Below are 19589 nucleotides of genomic sequence, written 5' to 3' on the forward strand. Positions count from 1 at the left end.
ACAAATTTATTTAGAATTGGGATGAGTAATAATCAGGATTCTAGTTGCATGAAAAAAACAATTGTTTATTTAAAAAAAAAAAATATATATATATATATGTATTTTTTTAAATTATACATTTTTATTAATCAAAATTACTTAATTAGTTAGTTAATAATAACTAAATATGTACTTGATTTATTTATTAATTGAACATATATATATATATATATATATATATATATATATATATATATATATATATATATAAATAACCCTGTGATGAGGTGGCGACTTGTCCAGGGTGTACCCGCCTTCCGCCCGAATGCAGCTGAGATAGGCTCCAGCGACCCCCCCACGAACCCAAAACGGAAAAGCGGTAGAAAATGGATGGATATATAAATATATATAGGACTGTATACATATATGAAATATATATATATATATATATACATTTATGTATATTATAAATATACAGTATATGTATAGTATACATCCATATATAGTTACCGTATTTTTCGGACTATAAGTCGAGGTTTTTTTTCTTAGTCTGGCCGTGGGTGCGACTTATACTCCGGAGCAAATTATAGTCAGAAAAATTTTGTGTATAAATATATATATATATATATATATATATATATATATATATATATATATATATATATATATATATATATATATATATATATATATATATATATATATATATATATATACATATGTGTGTGTGTGTGTGTGTGGCGGCATAGTTCGGTTAGTAGAGTGGCCCTGCCAGCAACTTGAGGGTTCCAGGTTCGATTCCCGCTTTCGCCATTGCCGTTGTGTCCTTGGGCAAGACACTTTACCTACCTGTTCCCACTGGTTTAAAATGTAACATAGATATTGGGTTTCACTATGTAAGACGCTTTGAATCGCTCAAGAAAAGCGCTATATGAATATAATTCACATTATTTCACATATATACATATATACACACATCTAAAAAAAAATTTACCATTTTTTAAAATGATTAATTGATTTAAAGTCTGGATGAACAAGAATTGCTATTCGGGTGTGAATCGATTTTTTGTGTGCCCCCTTGAGGACTATGTTTTACAGACCATCTTCAAGCCGCTTTCTGACCGTCTCTTCAGGATGCGCCATTTTGTGGGCGGGTCTTATCTACGAGCCTCCACTTTAACTGTGTCTTCTCCCCCGTCGGTCATGTTGTCGTTTTTTTTGCGCTTCCATAGCGAGTCTACTGACAGATATAAGTTCAAACTGTACACTACTTTGTATTACAAACGGCGACAGCGGAGGATGCATGTGCACGTACGAGCCAGTCTGCCCCGCAACAAGAGGATAGAGAAAAATAAGGATACATATATATAAACCTATCTTTATATATACGTAATAATGTATTTAACGTGTGTAGTTTTTTTTGTTGAGGCTGGAACCAATTATTCATGTCTACATTGATTCTTACAGGGAAACTCTGCCTCACTACGCTAACTTTTCGGTAGATCGAGGTTCCACTGTATTGTGTAGGTTTCATGGGCTCTAAAGCTATGGTTGACGATCAGACAGGAAGTTGAAGACAAAATAAAAGCACACAGCAATGACAAGTTAGAAAGGGTTGACTCACTCGGCCTCAAACTGGTTGGGAGTGATGATGTCAGCCACAGGAACCACCTTGTTCTTATAAACGGGATAAAGGTTCTGAGGGACGTACTGGAAGGACAAACGCACATGTAATGGGTGCGAGCGCGCACACACACACACACACACACACACACACACACACACTCACACACACACACACACACACACACACACACACACACACAAGGCATGACTCACCATAGATCCATGGTCACCCAGCACCGGGTCACACACTGAAAAGACAAAGTCTGGGTGAAGTGACATGTGACATGTGACATGTGACATGCGTTACATCATGTTACAGGTGACATCCCTCACCGTACACCAGGTTGGGGTTGGCTCTCTTCAGCTCCTGGACAATGTCCACCACCATCTCCAGGAAAGACGTGTCCCTGGTGTAGCCTGAACACGACACACACACACAGACATGTACACGCCTGTAACACACACGTTGCACGGTACACAATCTCACCTGTGAGGACATAATCGTACTGGTGCACGTTGTTCAGCTTGATGCCCTCGTAGAGGACGTGCAGCTCGTCGGCGGTCAATACCTGACCCTTCCAGTGCGAATATCCTGTGGGAGGAGCACACCTGTCACATGGCAATACACCTGTCACATGGCAACACAATTGTCACATGGCAATACTCCCGTCACATGGCAACACACCTGTCACATGGCAACACACCCGTCACATGGCAACACACCCGTCACATGGCAACACAATTGTGACATGGCAACACTAATGTCACATGGCAACACACCTGTCACATGACAACACACGTCACATGGCAACACACCTGTCACATGGTAATATACCTGTCACATGGCAACACATCCTTCACATGGCAACACATCAGTCACATGGCAACACATCCTTCACATGGCAACACATCTGTCACATGGCAACACATCCTTCACATAGCAACACATCCTTCACATGGCAACACATCTGTCACATGGCAACACATCCTTCACATGGCAACACATCCTTCACATGGCAACACAATTGTGACATGGCAACACACCTGTTACATGGCAACACACCCGTCACATAGCAACACACCTGTTACATGGCAACACAATTGTGACATGGCAACACAAATGTCACATGGCAACACACCTGTCACAGGGCAACACACGTCACATGGCAACACACCTGTCACATGGTAATATACCTGTCACATGGCAACACATCTTTCACATGGCAACATATCTGTCACTTGGCAACACAATTGTGACATGGCAACACACCTGTCACATGGCAACATACCCGTCACATGGCAACACACCTGTTACAAGGCAACACAATTGTGACATGGCAACACAAATGTCACATGGTAACACGCGTCACATGACAACACAACTGTCACATGGCAACACACCTGTCACATGGTAATATACCTGTCACATGGCAACACGCCAATCACACGGCAACACACCCGTCGCATAGCAACACACCTGTCACATGGAAACATACCCGTCACATGGCAACACACCCGTCACATAGCAACACACCTGTCACATGGCAACACACCTGTGACATGGCAACACATCTGTGACATAGCAACGCACCCGTCACATGGCAACACATCTATGACATGGCAACACACCTGTCACATAGCAACACACCCTTCACATGGCAACACATCTATGACATGGCAACACACCTGTCACATGGCAACACACCTGTCACATAGCAGCACACCTGTCACATGGCAACACACCTGTCACATGGCAACACACCTGTCACATAGCAACACACCTGTCACATAGCAACACACCATTCACATGGCAACACATCTGTCACACAGCAACACACCCGTCACATGGCAACACACCTGTCACATGGCAACAAACCTGTCACATGGTAATATACCTGTCATATGGCAACACGCCAATCACACGGCAACACACCCGTCGCATAGCAACACACCTGTCACATGGAAACATACCCGTCACATGGCAACATATCTGTGACATGGCAACACACCCGTCACATAGCAACAGACCTGTCACATGACAACACACCCGTCACATAGCAACACACCCGTCACATAGCAACACACCTGTCACATGGCAACACACCTGTGACATGGCAACACATCTGTGACATAGCAACACACCCGTCACATGGCAACACATCTATGACATGGCAACACATCTGTCACATAGCAACACACCCTTCACATGGCGACACATCTATGACATGGCAACACATCTGTCACATAGCAACACACCCTTCACATGGCGACACATCTATTACATGGCAACACACCCTTCACATGGCGACACATCTATGACATGGCAACACACCTGTCACATAGCAACACACCTGTCACATAGCAACACACCCGTCACATGGCAACACACCTGTCACATAGCAACACACCAGTCACATAGCAACACACCTGACACATGGCAACACATCCGTGATAGGGTAACACACCTGTGACAGGGTAACACACCTGTCACATGGCAACACATCTGTCACATTGCAACACACCCGTCACATGGCAACACACCCGTCACATGGCAACACATTTGTCACATGGCAACACATTTGTCACATGGCAACACACCTGTCACATAGCAACATACCGGTCACATGGCAACACACCTGTGACATGGCAACACACCTGTCACATAGCAACACACCCGTCACATGGCAACACATCCGTGACAGGGTAACACACCTGTGACAGGGTAACACACCTGTCACATGGCAACACATCTGTCACATAGCAACACACCCGTCACATGGCAACACATCCGTGACAGGGTAACACACCTGTCACATGGCAACACATCTGTCACATGGCAACACACCCGTCACATGGCAACACATTTGTCACATGGCAACACACCCGTCACATAGCAACATACCGGTCCATGGCAACACACCTGTGACATGGCAACACACCTGTCACTCATTGGTGGGGTGAAATGACGCTAATCATCAACTTGACTAACAAGCTACTCCAGCAACAACAACAAAGGAGACACTAAGGACAATAAAGTGTGACTTTGAACGTGTCCGTTGACTTCTGTGAGTGTGTGAGTGTGTGAGTGTGTGAGCGTGTGTGTGTGTGTGTGTGTGTGTGTGTCGGCGTGCGCTTGTGTGCGTCAGTCTGCTGCAGGCTGATGTCGCAGCTCCAGGTGAGTCACAGGCGGGTCACGTGGTGAGGGTTGGGGCGGGGGGGATTGTGGTTGCCAAGCAACATGCCAGGAACAAGCCAGATGGGGCTGAAAAAAGGATGTGAGCAACTGTGTGTGTGTGTGTGTGTGTGTGTGTGTGTGTGTGTGTGTGTGTGTGTGTGTGTGTGTGTGTGTGTGTGTGTCAGAGAGATGAAGGCTGCTTGTGACATCATCATTCCCTGCTGTCGCAATTCGCAGCGTCGTCGGCTAGCTACCGCCCTGTTTTCATTTCATCACTGACTTTTTTGTCCTCCTTCTCGCTTCTAGTCAGCGCTCTGTCCTCTTCACTTGCACACACCTACTGTATATACATGCACACACACATGTACTGTATGTATGTGCGCGCACACATGTACATGCCCACATGTACTGTATGAACGCACACACACACACACATGTACTGTATGTACGTGCACACATACGTACTGTGCGCAAACACACACGTACCGTATATACGTGCACACACATATACTGTATGTACGTCCACACACATGTACTGTATGTACGTGCACACACGTACTGTATGTACGTGCACACACATGTACGTGCACACACACATACTGCAGGTACGTGCACACACACAAACTTATGTACGTGCATGCACGCACACACACACACACACACACCTACGCGTGCACACACATACTTTCTGTACGTGCACACATGTGAATTGTGAATTATATTTATATAGCGCTTTTCTCAAGTGACTCAAAGCGCTTTACATAGTGACACCCAATATCTAAGTTACATTTATACCAGTGTGGGTGGCACTGGGAGCAGGTGGGTGAAGTGTCTTGCCAAAGGACACAACGGCAGTAACTAGGATGGCACAAGCGGGAATCGAACCTGCAACTCTGAAGTTGCTGGCACGGCCACTCTACCAACCGAGCTATGCCGCCCCCACATGTACTGAATGTACATGCACACACACACACATACTGTATGGACGTGCACACATGTACTGTATGTACGTGCGCACACACACGCATGTACTGTATGTACGTGCACACACACATGTACTGTATGTACATGCACACACACACGTGTACTGTATGTACGTGCACACACACACACATGTACTGTATATATGTGCACACACACACGTTGTATATGTACGTGCACACACACACACACAAACACACGTACAGTATGTACATGCACACACACACATGTACTGTACGTACGTGCACACACACACACACGTACTGTATATATGTGCACACACACATACTATACGTACGTGCACACACACACACACACCCACAAACACAATTACAGTATGTACATGCACACACACACACACACACACGCGTAATGTATGCACGTGCACACACACACGCAAACATATACTGTATGTACGTGCACACACACACACATGTACTGTATGTACGTGCACACACACACACATGTACTGTATATATGTGCACACACACATGTACTATATGTACGGGCACACACACACACACACACACACACAAACAAACGTACAGTATGTAGATGCACACACACGCATGTACTGTATGTACGTGCACACACACACGTACTGTATATATGTGCACACACACACACACTATACACACACTATACGTACGTGCACACACACACACACACAAACACACATTCAGTATGTACATGCACACACACACGCACACACTCGTACTGTATGTACGTGCGCACACACACGCGTAATGTATGTACGTGCACACACACATATACTGTGCGCACACACGTAATGTATGTACGTGCACACACACACACATGTACTATATGTACGTGCACACACACATATACTATATGTACGTGCACACGCACAAACACACCCACACACAAACACACGTACAGTATGTACATGCACACACACGTACAGTATGTACATGCACACACACGTACAGTATGTACATGCACACACACGTACGGTATATATGTGTACACACACATACTGTATGTACGTGCACACACATACACACACACACATACTGTATGTACGTGCACACACACATGTACTGTATATATGTGCACACACACACACACACACACACACACACACACACACACACACACTCTTATAGCACATTCCAGAATGGGGCATAAATAACAATAAACCTCGTCATTTTGCTCACAATAACCGTGAGAGGAAATGTTCATATGATCACATCACTGTTACGAAACACAAGGTGCGCTGTGCAGCTTCCGCGTGACACTGACGATGGAACAAGGCTGTGGAATATTTTTGGGGTCACTTCGGGTGAACTCGGACGACCCCGCAGTGACCATGTGACCTCCGGGAATGACCAGGACATTCCCTGCAGGGAATGAGGAACACTGTGTCTGCAATGCCCCACTGATGGCTGGTGATAATCCAGCTTTCATCCAAAGGTTGCATACAACAACTTGCCCTGAACACACACACACACACACACACACACACACACACACACACACACACACACACACACACACACACGCACACACACAATTATGTGTCAGCGTTACCTGTGTGGTTGGAGAACTGCACAGAGTTGATGGAGTCCACTTCAAAGCCTAAAACCTGCAGAAGAGACACAAATGAGACGCAGTAATTGTCTTCTTATCTGAGGGAAGATTTGTTGTATCCACACACACACACACACACACACACACACACACACACACACACACACACACGCACACACACAAGCGCACACACACGCGCACACACACACACGCACACACAAACACACGCACACGCCACTCTCCCTTTGAACAAAGAGTGCATTCAACCACTGCAGCCCGCACACAACGACAAACTATCTTTCCATGTTTTTAGGTCATTCCGCACGATTGGGAGCCTTAAAACAGGAAGTTATGAGCGTTACTGTAACGCTGTTATTTTCAGCGATAACGAGTAGTTGAACGCCTTATTTTTCATAATCCGTAACTCAGTTACCGTTTCTACATGATGCGTCACTGCGTTATTTTACGTTATATTTTATGTAGCATCGGCGAAATAGACGAAGCAGAGACAAGGCGAAATCACAAGGCCGCTAACAACCAAGGACTTCAAGGACCTCAACGAAGATAAGACGACAGCACGCAGACGTAGCAGAGACAAGGCGAAATCACAAGGCCCCCAGCACCATTCAAAGCTCTCACTGATGGAAGGAGGTTTTGGCTCAAAATCTCACGATACATGGCCCCATTCATTCTTTCCTTAACACGGATCAATCGTCCTGTCCCCTTAGCAGAAAAACAGCCCCAAAGCATGATGTTTCCACCCCCATGCTTCACAGTAGGTATGGTGTTCTTGGGATGCAACTCAGTATTCTTCTTCCTCCAAACACGACGAGCTGAGTTTATACCAAAAAGTTCTACTTTGGTTTCATCTGACCACATGACATTCTCCCAATCTTCTGCTGTATCATCAATGTATCCATTTTGGTACAAACTCAACTCGTCATGTTTGGAGGAAGAAGAATACTGAGTTGCATCCCAAGAACACCATACCTACTGTGAAGCATGGGGGTGGAAACATCATGCTTTGGGGCTGTTTTTCTGCTAAGGGGACAGGACGATTGATCCGTGTTAAGGAAAGAATGAATGGGGCCATGTATCGTGAGATTTTGAGCCAAAACCTCCTTCCATCAGTGAGAGCTTTGAATGGTTGACCAAATACTTATTTTGCACCATCATTTACAAATAATTTTTTTTAAATTCCTACAATGCGAATTCCTGGATTTTTTTTTTCCACATTCTGTCTCTCACAGTTGAAGTGTACCTATGATGAAAATTACAGACCTCTGTCATCATTTTAACTGGGAGAACTTGCACAATCGGTGGCTGACGAAATACTTTTTTGCCCCACTGTAAGTCGTAGTGTGTAAAATGAGCAAAACATTTCTTGTTTGATGATTTGTTGACTCGAATTTGATGCTACCATTTTTTGGATAATTATGACTAATTAGAAGCGACACCGAGGCTGATTAATGAGATTTTTTTTCTTAAAGTGAAGTGATGCCAACACCTGCAGGAAACATTCAGGCGTGAACCACTTCATTAATGCAGCATGTTATGTCAATAATTACCGACGCATACGCGGCAGATAAGCACCAACACGACATGCTGATCATCTTCAATCAACGCTGTCATTTGCTCATGTCATGTAGTAATAATAATCGACTGGCATGGAAATGCACACATTTTTAACACAGCGGAAACTTTCAAAGTACAAAACGATACGTTCAAAAGATGGTTTGACAACAACAGGCCATCATTCAACTTATGCAAAAGTAAATTATTTTTTGGGGTAATTGTTGAATAACAAACAATGACAGATAATCATAAAATATTATTTGTTAATTGTAAAATAATTTGTAATAATTGGTGACTGTAAAATAATTCGTAATAATTGGTAATTGTACAATATTGTTATTTGGTGATTGTAAAATCATTGGTAAATGTATAACAATGGTATTTTGACATTGTAAAATACAGGTTAGCAATTGTAAAATAATCTGTAATTATTAAATACTTAAATATGGTTATGGTAAAATTATTCAGACTAATTGCTAACTGTAAAACAACGTTATTTGTTGATGGTAAAATTATGTAAAATACTGTGGAATAAATGGTAGTTAAATAGTAGTTGTGAATTGTAAACTATTTGGTAATAGTAATATTTTATTTTCATCCATCCATCCATTTCTACCGCTTATTCCCTTCGGGGTCGCGGGGGGCGCTGGAGCCTATCTTATTTTTTATTGTAAAATAATTATAACACATTTTTTAATAGTAAAATAATGGTATTAGGCTATTGCAAAATAATGTTAATAGACAATTGCAAAATAATGTTTTTTGGTGGTGGTAAAATAATATTAAAATAATTGGTAATTGTAAAATATTGTTTTTTGGTGATTGTAAAATAATTGGTAAATGTATAACAATGGTATTTGGAAATAGCAAAATACAGTTTGGCAATTGTAAAATAACATGTAATTATTAAATACTGAAATATGGTTATGGTAAAATTATTCAAACTAATTGCTAGCTGTACAACAATGTTATTTGTTGATGGTAAAATTATGTAAAATACTGTGGAATAAATGGCAGTCAAATAGTAGTTGTCAATTGTAAACTATTTGGTAATAGTAATATTTTATTTGTTATTGTAAAATCTTTATAACCCATTTTTTTAATAGTATAGTAATGTATTAGGCAATTGCAAATAATGTTATTTGGTGGTGGTAAAATAATATAAAAATAATTGGTAATTGTGAAATGTAGTTTTTTTGGTGATGGTAAAATTATAAAAATTTTGGGGTGAATCTAAAATAATGTAGAATAATTGGTAGTTGTAAAATAGTATTTGCCAATTGAAAAATATTCAATAGTAGTAAAATATGGTTATTTGGTGATTGTAAATCACGTAAAAATAATGTTTTTATGTAAAACAAAGTTCTTTGGAAACTGTAAAATAATGTTGAGCCCTTTTAAATAACCTGTAATTATTAAATACTGTAATTTGGTTATGGTAAAATAATGCAAATTAATTGTTAACTGTAAAACAGCGTTATTTGTTGATAGTAAAATAATGTTAATAGTTGGAAATGGTAAAATGATGTAGAATAATTGATAGTTGTAAAACAATAGTATTTGGCAATTGTAAAACATTTGATTATAGTAATGTATTTGTTAATTGTAAATTCATTAAAATAACTGTTAATGGTAAAATTCTGTTAATAGATATTAAATAGATATTAAAATGATGTTACTTAATGATGGTAAAGTAATAATATATTATATATTGATAATAATAATATATGTAGTAATAACTGGTTATTGTAAACTATTATTTGGTGTTTGAAAAATTATGTACATTTTGGGATAATTGTAAAGTATTTGGTAATAGTAATATTTTATTTGTTATTTTAAAATATTTATAACACATTTTTTATAGTAAATTATTGGTATTAGGCAATTGCAAAATAATGTTATTTGGTGGTGGTAAAATAATATAAAAATAATTGGCAATTGTAAAATATTGTTTTGGTGATAGTAAAATTAAGAAAATTTTGGGGTGAGTGTAAAATAGTATTTGACAATTGTAAAATATTCAATAATAGTAAAATATGGTTATTTGGTGATTGCAAATTATGCAAAAAATAATGTTTTAATGTAAAACTAAGTTCTTTGGAAACTGTAAAATAATTTTTCGCCCTTGTAAAATAACCTGTAATTTGGTTATGGTAAAATAATGCAAATTAATTGTTAACTGCAAAACAGTGTTATTTGTTGATAGTAAAATAATGTTAATAGTTGGTAATTGTAAAATAATATAGAATAATTGATAGTTGTAAAACAATAGTATTTGGCAATTGTAAAACATTTTATAATAGTAATGCATTTGTTAATTGTAAATTCATTAAAATAACTGTTAATGGTAAAATTATGTTATTAGACGATATCAAAATAATGTTATTTGATGATAGGAAATCAATAATATATTATATAATATTATTAATATACCGGCATGTGTAGTGATAATTAGTGATTGTAAACTATTGTACATTTTGGGATAATTGTAAACTATTTGGTAATAGTAATATTTTATTTGTTATTTTAAAATAATTATAACAATTTGTTTTAACTTGAGGGTTCCAGGTTCGATCCCCGCTTCCGCCATCCTAGTCACTGCCGTTGTGTCCTTGGGCAAGACACTTTACCCACCTGCTCCCAGTGCCACCCACACTGCTTTAAATGTAACTTAGATATTGGGTTTCACTCTGGAAAGCGCTTTGAGTCACTAGAGAAAAAGCGCTATATAAATATAACTCATTTCACTAACTGCTACTTGGAAATTGTAAAATCATATAAAATCTTCACTACACAAGCAGTAGTTTGAAGATGACAAATGAGAGACTTTATAGAGGGATCAGCTGGAAAGGATTGTGCAGGTAGCGCCTGATGAAGACCATGTTTGGCACTTTAGCAAGCAACTCAATCACAGCTAACAAGTTCAGCGTTGTCAGTGCGTGACGGCAGCCATTAAAGAGCAACCTGAGGCGCCGCGGGAGCCAAAAATAGATTCAGCGCTTCTCACCACGAGTGACGGTCTCTCAGCACAGAGGTCCATCCTGCACCATCACCATCATCATTATTATTGTCATCATCACTGTTACCATCATCATCACTATCATCATCATCAATGTCACCACCACCATCATCATCATCACTGTCACCATCACTATCATCACCATCATCATCAACATCACTGATATCCCCATCATCATCACTATCATTATCATCATCATCACTGTCACCATCACTATCATCACCATCATCATCAACATCACTGATATCCTCATCATCATCACTATCATTATCTTCATCATCAATGTCACCACCATCATTATCATCATCACTGCCACCATCACTATCATCGCCATCATCATCACTATCACTATCATCATCATCAATCTCTCCACCATTATCACTATCATCACCATCACCCTCATAATCATCGTCATCATCATCAACATCACCATCATCATCACTATCATTAGCATCATCATCAATGTCACCACCACCATAATCATCATCATCACTGTCACCATCACTATCATCACCATCATCATCAACATCACTGATATCACCATCATCATCACTATCATTATCTTCGTCATCAATGTCACCACCATCATTATCATCATCAGTGCCACCATCACTATCATCGCCATCATCATCAACATCACTCATATCCCCATCATCATCACTATCACTATCATCATCATCAAACTCTCCACCATCATCACTATCATCACCATCACCCTCATAATCATCGTCACATCACTATCATCGCCATCATCATCAACATCACCATCATCATCACTATCATTAGCATCATCATCAATGTCACCACCACCATCATCATCATCATCACTGTCACCATCACTATCATCACCATCATCATCAACATCACTGATATCACCATCATCATCACTATCATTATCTTCGTCATCAATGTCACCACCATCATTATCATCATCAGTGCCACCATCACTATCATCGCCATCATCATCAACATCACTCATATCCCCATCATCATCACTATCACTATCATCATCATCAATCTCTCCACCATCATCACTATCATCACCATCACCCTCATAATCATCGTCACATCACTATCATCGCCATCATCATCAACATTACCATCATCATCACTATCATTAGCATCATCATCAATGTCACCACCACCATCATCATCATCATCACTGTCACCATCACTATCATCACCATCATCATCACTATCATTATCTTCGTCATCAATGTCACCACCATCATTATCATCATCAGTGCAACCATCACTATCATCGCCATCATCATCAACATCACTCATATCCCCATCATCATCACTATCACTATAATCATCATCAATCTCTCCACCATCATCACTATCATCACCATCACCCTCATAATCATCGTCACATCACTATCATCGCCATCATCATCAACATCACCATCAATGTCACCACCACCATCATCATCATCATCACTGTCACCATCACTATCATCGCCATCATCATCACTATCATCACCATCACCATCATCACTATCATCATCATCACCCTCATATTCATCATTATCATCACTATCACCATCAACATCATAATCATCACCACCATCATTATCACCCTCATTAAAATAACCATCATTATCATCACATCATAATCATCATCACCATCATTATCATAACCATCATTGCCATCACTATCCTCATCACATCACCATCATCATATCATCGCCATCATCATCAATGCCAGCACCACCACCATCATCACTGTCACCATCACTATCATCGCCATCATCATCAACATCATCATCACTATCATTAGAATCATCATCAATGTCACCACCATCATAATCACCATTATCACTATCATCATCATCCTCATAATCATCATCACAATCGCTATCATCACCATCATAATAATAACAATAATAATAATAATGATAATAATAATAAAAATAATAACTTAGATTTATATTGTGCTTTTCTAAACACTCAAAGCGCTCACAGAGAAGTGGGACTCAACATTCATTCACACCTGGTGGTGGTAAGCTACATCAGTAGCCACAGCTGCCCTGGGGTAGACTGAAGGAAGCGTGGCTGCCAGTTTGCACCTCCGACCACCACCAATCATTCATTCATCATTCATTCACCAGTGTGAGCAGCACCGGGGGCAAAGGGTGAAGTGTCCTGCCCAAGAACACATTGGCAGCGATTTTTTGGATGTCAATAGGTGGGAAGTGAACCTGCAACCCTCAGGTTTCTGGCCGGTCGCTCTACCCACTACGCCATGCCGCCCATCATCACTATCATTGGCATCATCATTAATGTCACCACCACCATCAACATCACAATCATCATCATCACCCTCATAAACATTGTCACATCAATATCATCACCATCATCATCAACATCGTCATCACTGATATCACCATCATAATTATCATCATTATCATCATCGTAATCACCATCATCATCATCATTATCATCACATCATAATCATCATCATCACCATCATTATTATCATCAGAATCCTCATCATCATCACATCCCCATCAATGCCACCACCATCATCATCATCACTGTCACATCCCTATCATCGCCATCACCATCCCTGATATCACCATCATCATCATCACTATCATTGGCATCATCATTAATGTCACCACCACCATCAACATCATAATCATCATCATCACCCTCATAAACATTGTCACATCAATATCATCACCATCATCATCAACATCACCATCACTGATATCACCATCATAATTATCATCACCATCATCATCGTAATCACCATCGTCATCATCATCATCATCACATCATAATCATCATCATCACCATCATTATCATCACAATCCTCATCATCATCACATCCCCATCAATGCCACCACCATCATCATCATCACTGTCACATCACTATCATCGCCATCACCTTCCCTGATATCACCATCATCACTATCATTAGAATCATCATCAATGTCACCACCATCATCATCACTATCATCATCACCCTCATAATCATCGTCACATCGCTATCATCGCCATCATCATCAACATCACCATCACTATCATTAGCATCACCATCACTGTCATTAGCATCATCATCAATGTCACCACCACCATCATCATCACCATCATAATCATCGTCACATCACTATCATCACTGATATCACCATCATCATCATAATCATCCTCACCATCATCATCGTAAACACCATTTTATATACATATATATATATATATATATATATACATACATATATATATATACATACATACATACATATATATATACATATATATATATATATATATATATATATATATATATATATATATATATATATATATATATATACATATATATATATATACATATATACATACATACATACATACAAATATATATATATATATATATATATATATAGTATGATGATGATGATGAGATACACCCAAATGGAAGTTAATGACAAGTGTTATGTAAACAGTCAGCAGCACTTTCATTAAGCCAGTTAGTCAAGAAAGGTATTAACAGCACAGAAAATAAACTGTTTAAGCAGCACAGAATTGCATAACAAAAAAATAGACAAATATTATTTACATGTACAATAACTAACATAGCTGTGCAACAAATACAACATGTATCAAACTCAGATAAAAAATACATTTGCAGGCAGGCACTTTTGAATTCCCAGTGGACCATGTCAAGGACTGTCACACACGCACACTCCTGGTCAGCGGCAAGGAAGTGACTTGACTTCTTTGTGCGCCTATTATCTTCCTTGGCAGCATTTTCCATGCAACTGGAGAAGTTTTGACTTGGGCGTACATGGTAAACAACTTAAATGAATGTTTTATCCAGACGCAAACATTTGTCCAAATGTGGCCAAGTAGTCGCATTGTGAGTTTGTTTGGCGTGGTCTACGTCGCTAAAAGACAAATCTAAAGAAGAAAATCCCTCTGCCATCTTCCACTAGTTTTTTTATATATATATAAATCGCCCTCCTGAATATTCCCTCTTCTCTTCTACCACTTTTTCCTCGTCATTTGGGATGTCTGTTGTGATTTCACTTCCTGGTTCCATGACCCGCCCTATCTTGCCTCTGATTGGCCTGTCCATAATGTTTTGCCGTGATCTCAACCAATCGTGACTCATTATAGTAAACAAGCAACCAATCATGGATGTTCTTATAGTCTTGGAGGAAGGAAGGGGAGGGGTTTAGTAGTCCATGGAGTGTGAGAGGGAGTGGGAAGCGGGGAAGAAGAAGCAACACAACAAATAAGCAGTTTAGTGTCAAATAAAATATATAAATATTACGATACTTTCTTAATTCATATCTTGTGTAAAAGTATAGCGATATATCTTACAAACGCCATGTATCCCCCAGCCCTACTAACACGTCCTAAAACTTTATAACACTTACTAACACGTCATAACACCATCATAACACGTACAAGCAAGTCATAACAGTTACTAAAACTTCAAAACACGTCATAACACTTACTAACACGTCATAACCTTTCATAACACTTACTAACACGTCATAACACCAACATATCGTAACACTTACTAGCAAGTCATAACAGTTACTAAAACTTCAAAACACGTCATAACACTTACTAACACGTCATAACCATTCTTAACACTTACTAACACGTCATAACACCAACATGTTTTAATACTTTATAACACTAACACATCATAACACTAACATGTCATAACACTAACACTTACTAACACGTCATAACAGTTACTAACACGTCATAACCTTTCATAACACTTACTAACACGTCATAACACATCACTTACTAGCAAGTCATAACAGTTACTAAAACTTCAAAACATGTCATAACACTTACTAACACGTCATAACCATTCATAACACTTACTAACACGTCATAACACCAACATGTTTTAATATTTTATAACACTAACACATCATAACACTAACATGTCATAACACTAACACTTACTAACACGTCATAACACTAACATGTCATAATACTTCATAACACTTACTAACACATCATAACACTAACATGTCATAACACTAACACTTACTAACATGTCACAACATTTACTAACACTTACTAACATGTCATAACACTAACACGTCATAACACTTACTAACACTAACACGTCATAACACTAACACTTACTAACACATCATAATACTTACTAACACTAACTAACATGTCATAACACTAACTCTTACTAACACGTCATAACACCAACATGTTTTAATACTTTATAACACTAACACATCATAACACTAACATGTCATAACACTAACACTTACTAACACGTCATAACACTAACATGTCATAATACTTCATAACACTTACTAACACATCATAACACTAACATGTCATAACACTAACACTTACTAACATGTCACAACACTTACTAACACTTACTAACATGTCATAACACTAACACGTCATAACACTTACTAACACTAACACGTCATAATACTTACTAACACTAACTAACATGTCATAACACTAACTCTTACTAACACGTCATAACACTAACATGTCATTATACTTCATAACACTTACTAACACGTCATAACACTAACTAACACTAACATGTCATTATACTTCATAACACTTACTAACACGTCACAACACTAACATGTCATAAAACTTCATAACACTGACTAACACGTCATAACACTAACTAACACTTACTAACATGTCATATCATGACATTTTTCCTGAAGGAACTCTCCTGAAGGAATCAATAAAGTACTATCTACCTATAACACTAACATGTCATAATACTTCATAACACTTACTAACACATCATAACACTAACATGTCATAACACTAACACTTACTAACATGTCAAAACACTTACTAACACTTACTAACACGTCATAACAATAACATGTCATAAAACTTCGTAACACTTACTAACACGTCATAACACTTACTAACACGTCACAACACTTACTAACACGTCATAACACTAACATGTCATAAAACTTCATAACACTTACTAACACGTCACAACACTTACTAACACGTCATAACACTAACTAACATGTCATAACACTAACTAACACTTACTAACATTTCATAACATGACATTTTTCCTGAAGGAACTCTCCTGAAGGAATCAATAAAGTACTATCTATCTACCTATAACACTAACATGTCATAATACTTCATAACACTTACTAACATTTCATAAACATTCATAACACTTACTAACACGTCATAAAACATAACACTTACTAACACCTCATAACACTGACTAACACGTCATAACACTTACTAACACCTCATTAACATTCAAAACACGTCATAACACTTACTAACACGTCATAACACTTACTAACACATCATAACACTTACAAACACATCATAACACTTACAAACACATCATAACACTGACTAACACGTCACAACACTTACTAACACGTCATAACACTTACAAACATGTCATAACACTTACTAACACGTCATAACACTTACTAACACGTCATAAACATTCATAACACTTACTAACACGTCATAACACTTGCTAACACCTCATAAACATTCAAAACACTTACAAACACGTCATAACACTTACTAACACGTCATATCACTTACTAACACGTCGTAAACATTCATAACACTTACTAACACGTCATAACACTTGCTAACACCTCATAAACATTCAAAACACTGACAAAAACGTCATAACACTTACTAACACGTCATAACACTTACTAACACGTCATAACACTTACTAACACGTCAAAAACATTCATAACACTTACTAACACGTCATAACACTAACACTTGACAAGAGATAATAATCTCGGGGTGAAAAATAAGGACTATGTAAAAAATAAAAAATGCTTTATAAATTATAAGAAAAGACTGCAAAGTGTGAAGAAACAGAAAGATGAGAAGATAATCCCCCGCCATGTGGTCATGATATTTATCTTTGTGGTGACCTTGCTTGATGAGGTCATCAGGGGTCAATGACCTCTGCCAGAGTTAAGGAAGAGGTGAGCAGGAAGGTGACCCCACAGACTGGAGAAACTGGCACGGAGGTAAAAACCCTCGCCTTGAAAACACTTAAGTGACTAATAAACGCGCCAGTGACGTCACGACATGAATTTGTCGTTTCCTCCGTGACGTCACGGCGAGATGACCGTGACGTCTTGTCCGTGACACCATTTGTATTTGTCGCTCACCTGCAGCGGGAAAGAGGCGCTCTTGTTGCCCACGTAGCCCCGGACGACGTGGCTCTGGATGGAGAGGACGCGGCACTCCATGGCGGCGCCGCTCAGCCGACGAGAGGCGCGGCTCAGAAGGATCCTTCTCCTTCTCCTCGGCGCATACCACCGCCGGAGAGTTAGCCTGCTGGCTAGCTGGCGACACCTGTGATGGCGGCCGGCTGCGCGTGCGGGGTGCGCGTGCGCGTTGAGGGGGTGGGGGGCAGGTCGAGCCCAACGGCGAACGCGTGGATACCGAGGGTGGTATCAGTGTCGGAGCGATACCGAGTTGACAAAATCGACATATTTTTTTGTGTTGTATTATTCTGTGCTGAAATTTAATAATCCATCCAGTTTTTGTTTTGTTTTTGCATCTTCATCATTTTATTTTGCTTATAAAGTCAGGGTATGAAGACTTTAAATAAAGACTAATAGTTATGGAGGGTCAACTAGGACTACATTTAATATTTGGATAGTTAAATGTATCATTAACTAACGA

The 19589-nt window shown here is 39.1% G+C and overlaps 1 protein-coding gene across 1 annotated transcript in view; it reads right to left on the reverse strand.

Moving 5' to 3' along the window:
* Positions 1 to 19295, reverse strand: part of pdxkb (pyridoxal (pyridoxine, vitamin B6) kinase b) — a 32157-nt gene extending 12862 nt beyond the window's left edge. Inside the window, exons 1-6 of the mRNA XM_061911380.1 lie at positions 19070 to 19295; positions 7313 to 7367; positions 2093 to 2197; positions 1939 to 2022; positions 1819 to 1853; positions 1604 to 1689 (exon numbers count right to left, since the gene is read on the reverse strand). Coding sequence (XP_061767364.1) covers positions 1604 to 1689; positions 1819 to 1853; positions 1939 to 2022; positions 2093 to 2197; positions 7313 to 7367; positions 19070 to 19150 — 446 coding nt within the window. The 5' untranslated portion in view covers positions 19151 to 19295. The remainder of the gene's footprint in view (positions 1 to 1603; positions 1690 to 1818; positions 1854 to 1938; positions 2023 to 2092; positions 2198 to 7312; positions 7368 to 19069) is intronic.
* Between the last annotated feature and the right edge of the window lie 294 nt (positions 19296 to 19589).

The sequence above is a fragment of the Nerophis ophidion genome, linkage group LG09 (genome assembly GCF_033978795.1).
Source record: "Nerophis ophidion isolate RoL-2023_Sa linkage group LG09, RoL_Noph_v1.0, whole genome shotgun sequence".
NCBI classification, from domain to species: domain Eukaryota; kingdom Metazoa; phylum Chordata; class Actinopteri; order Syngnathiformes; family Syngnathidae; genus Nerophis; species Nerophis ophidion.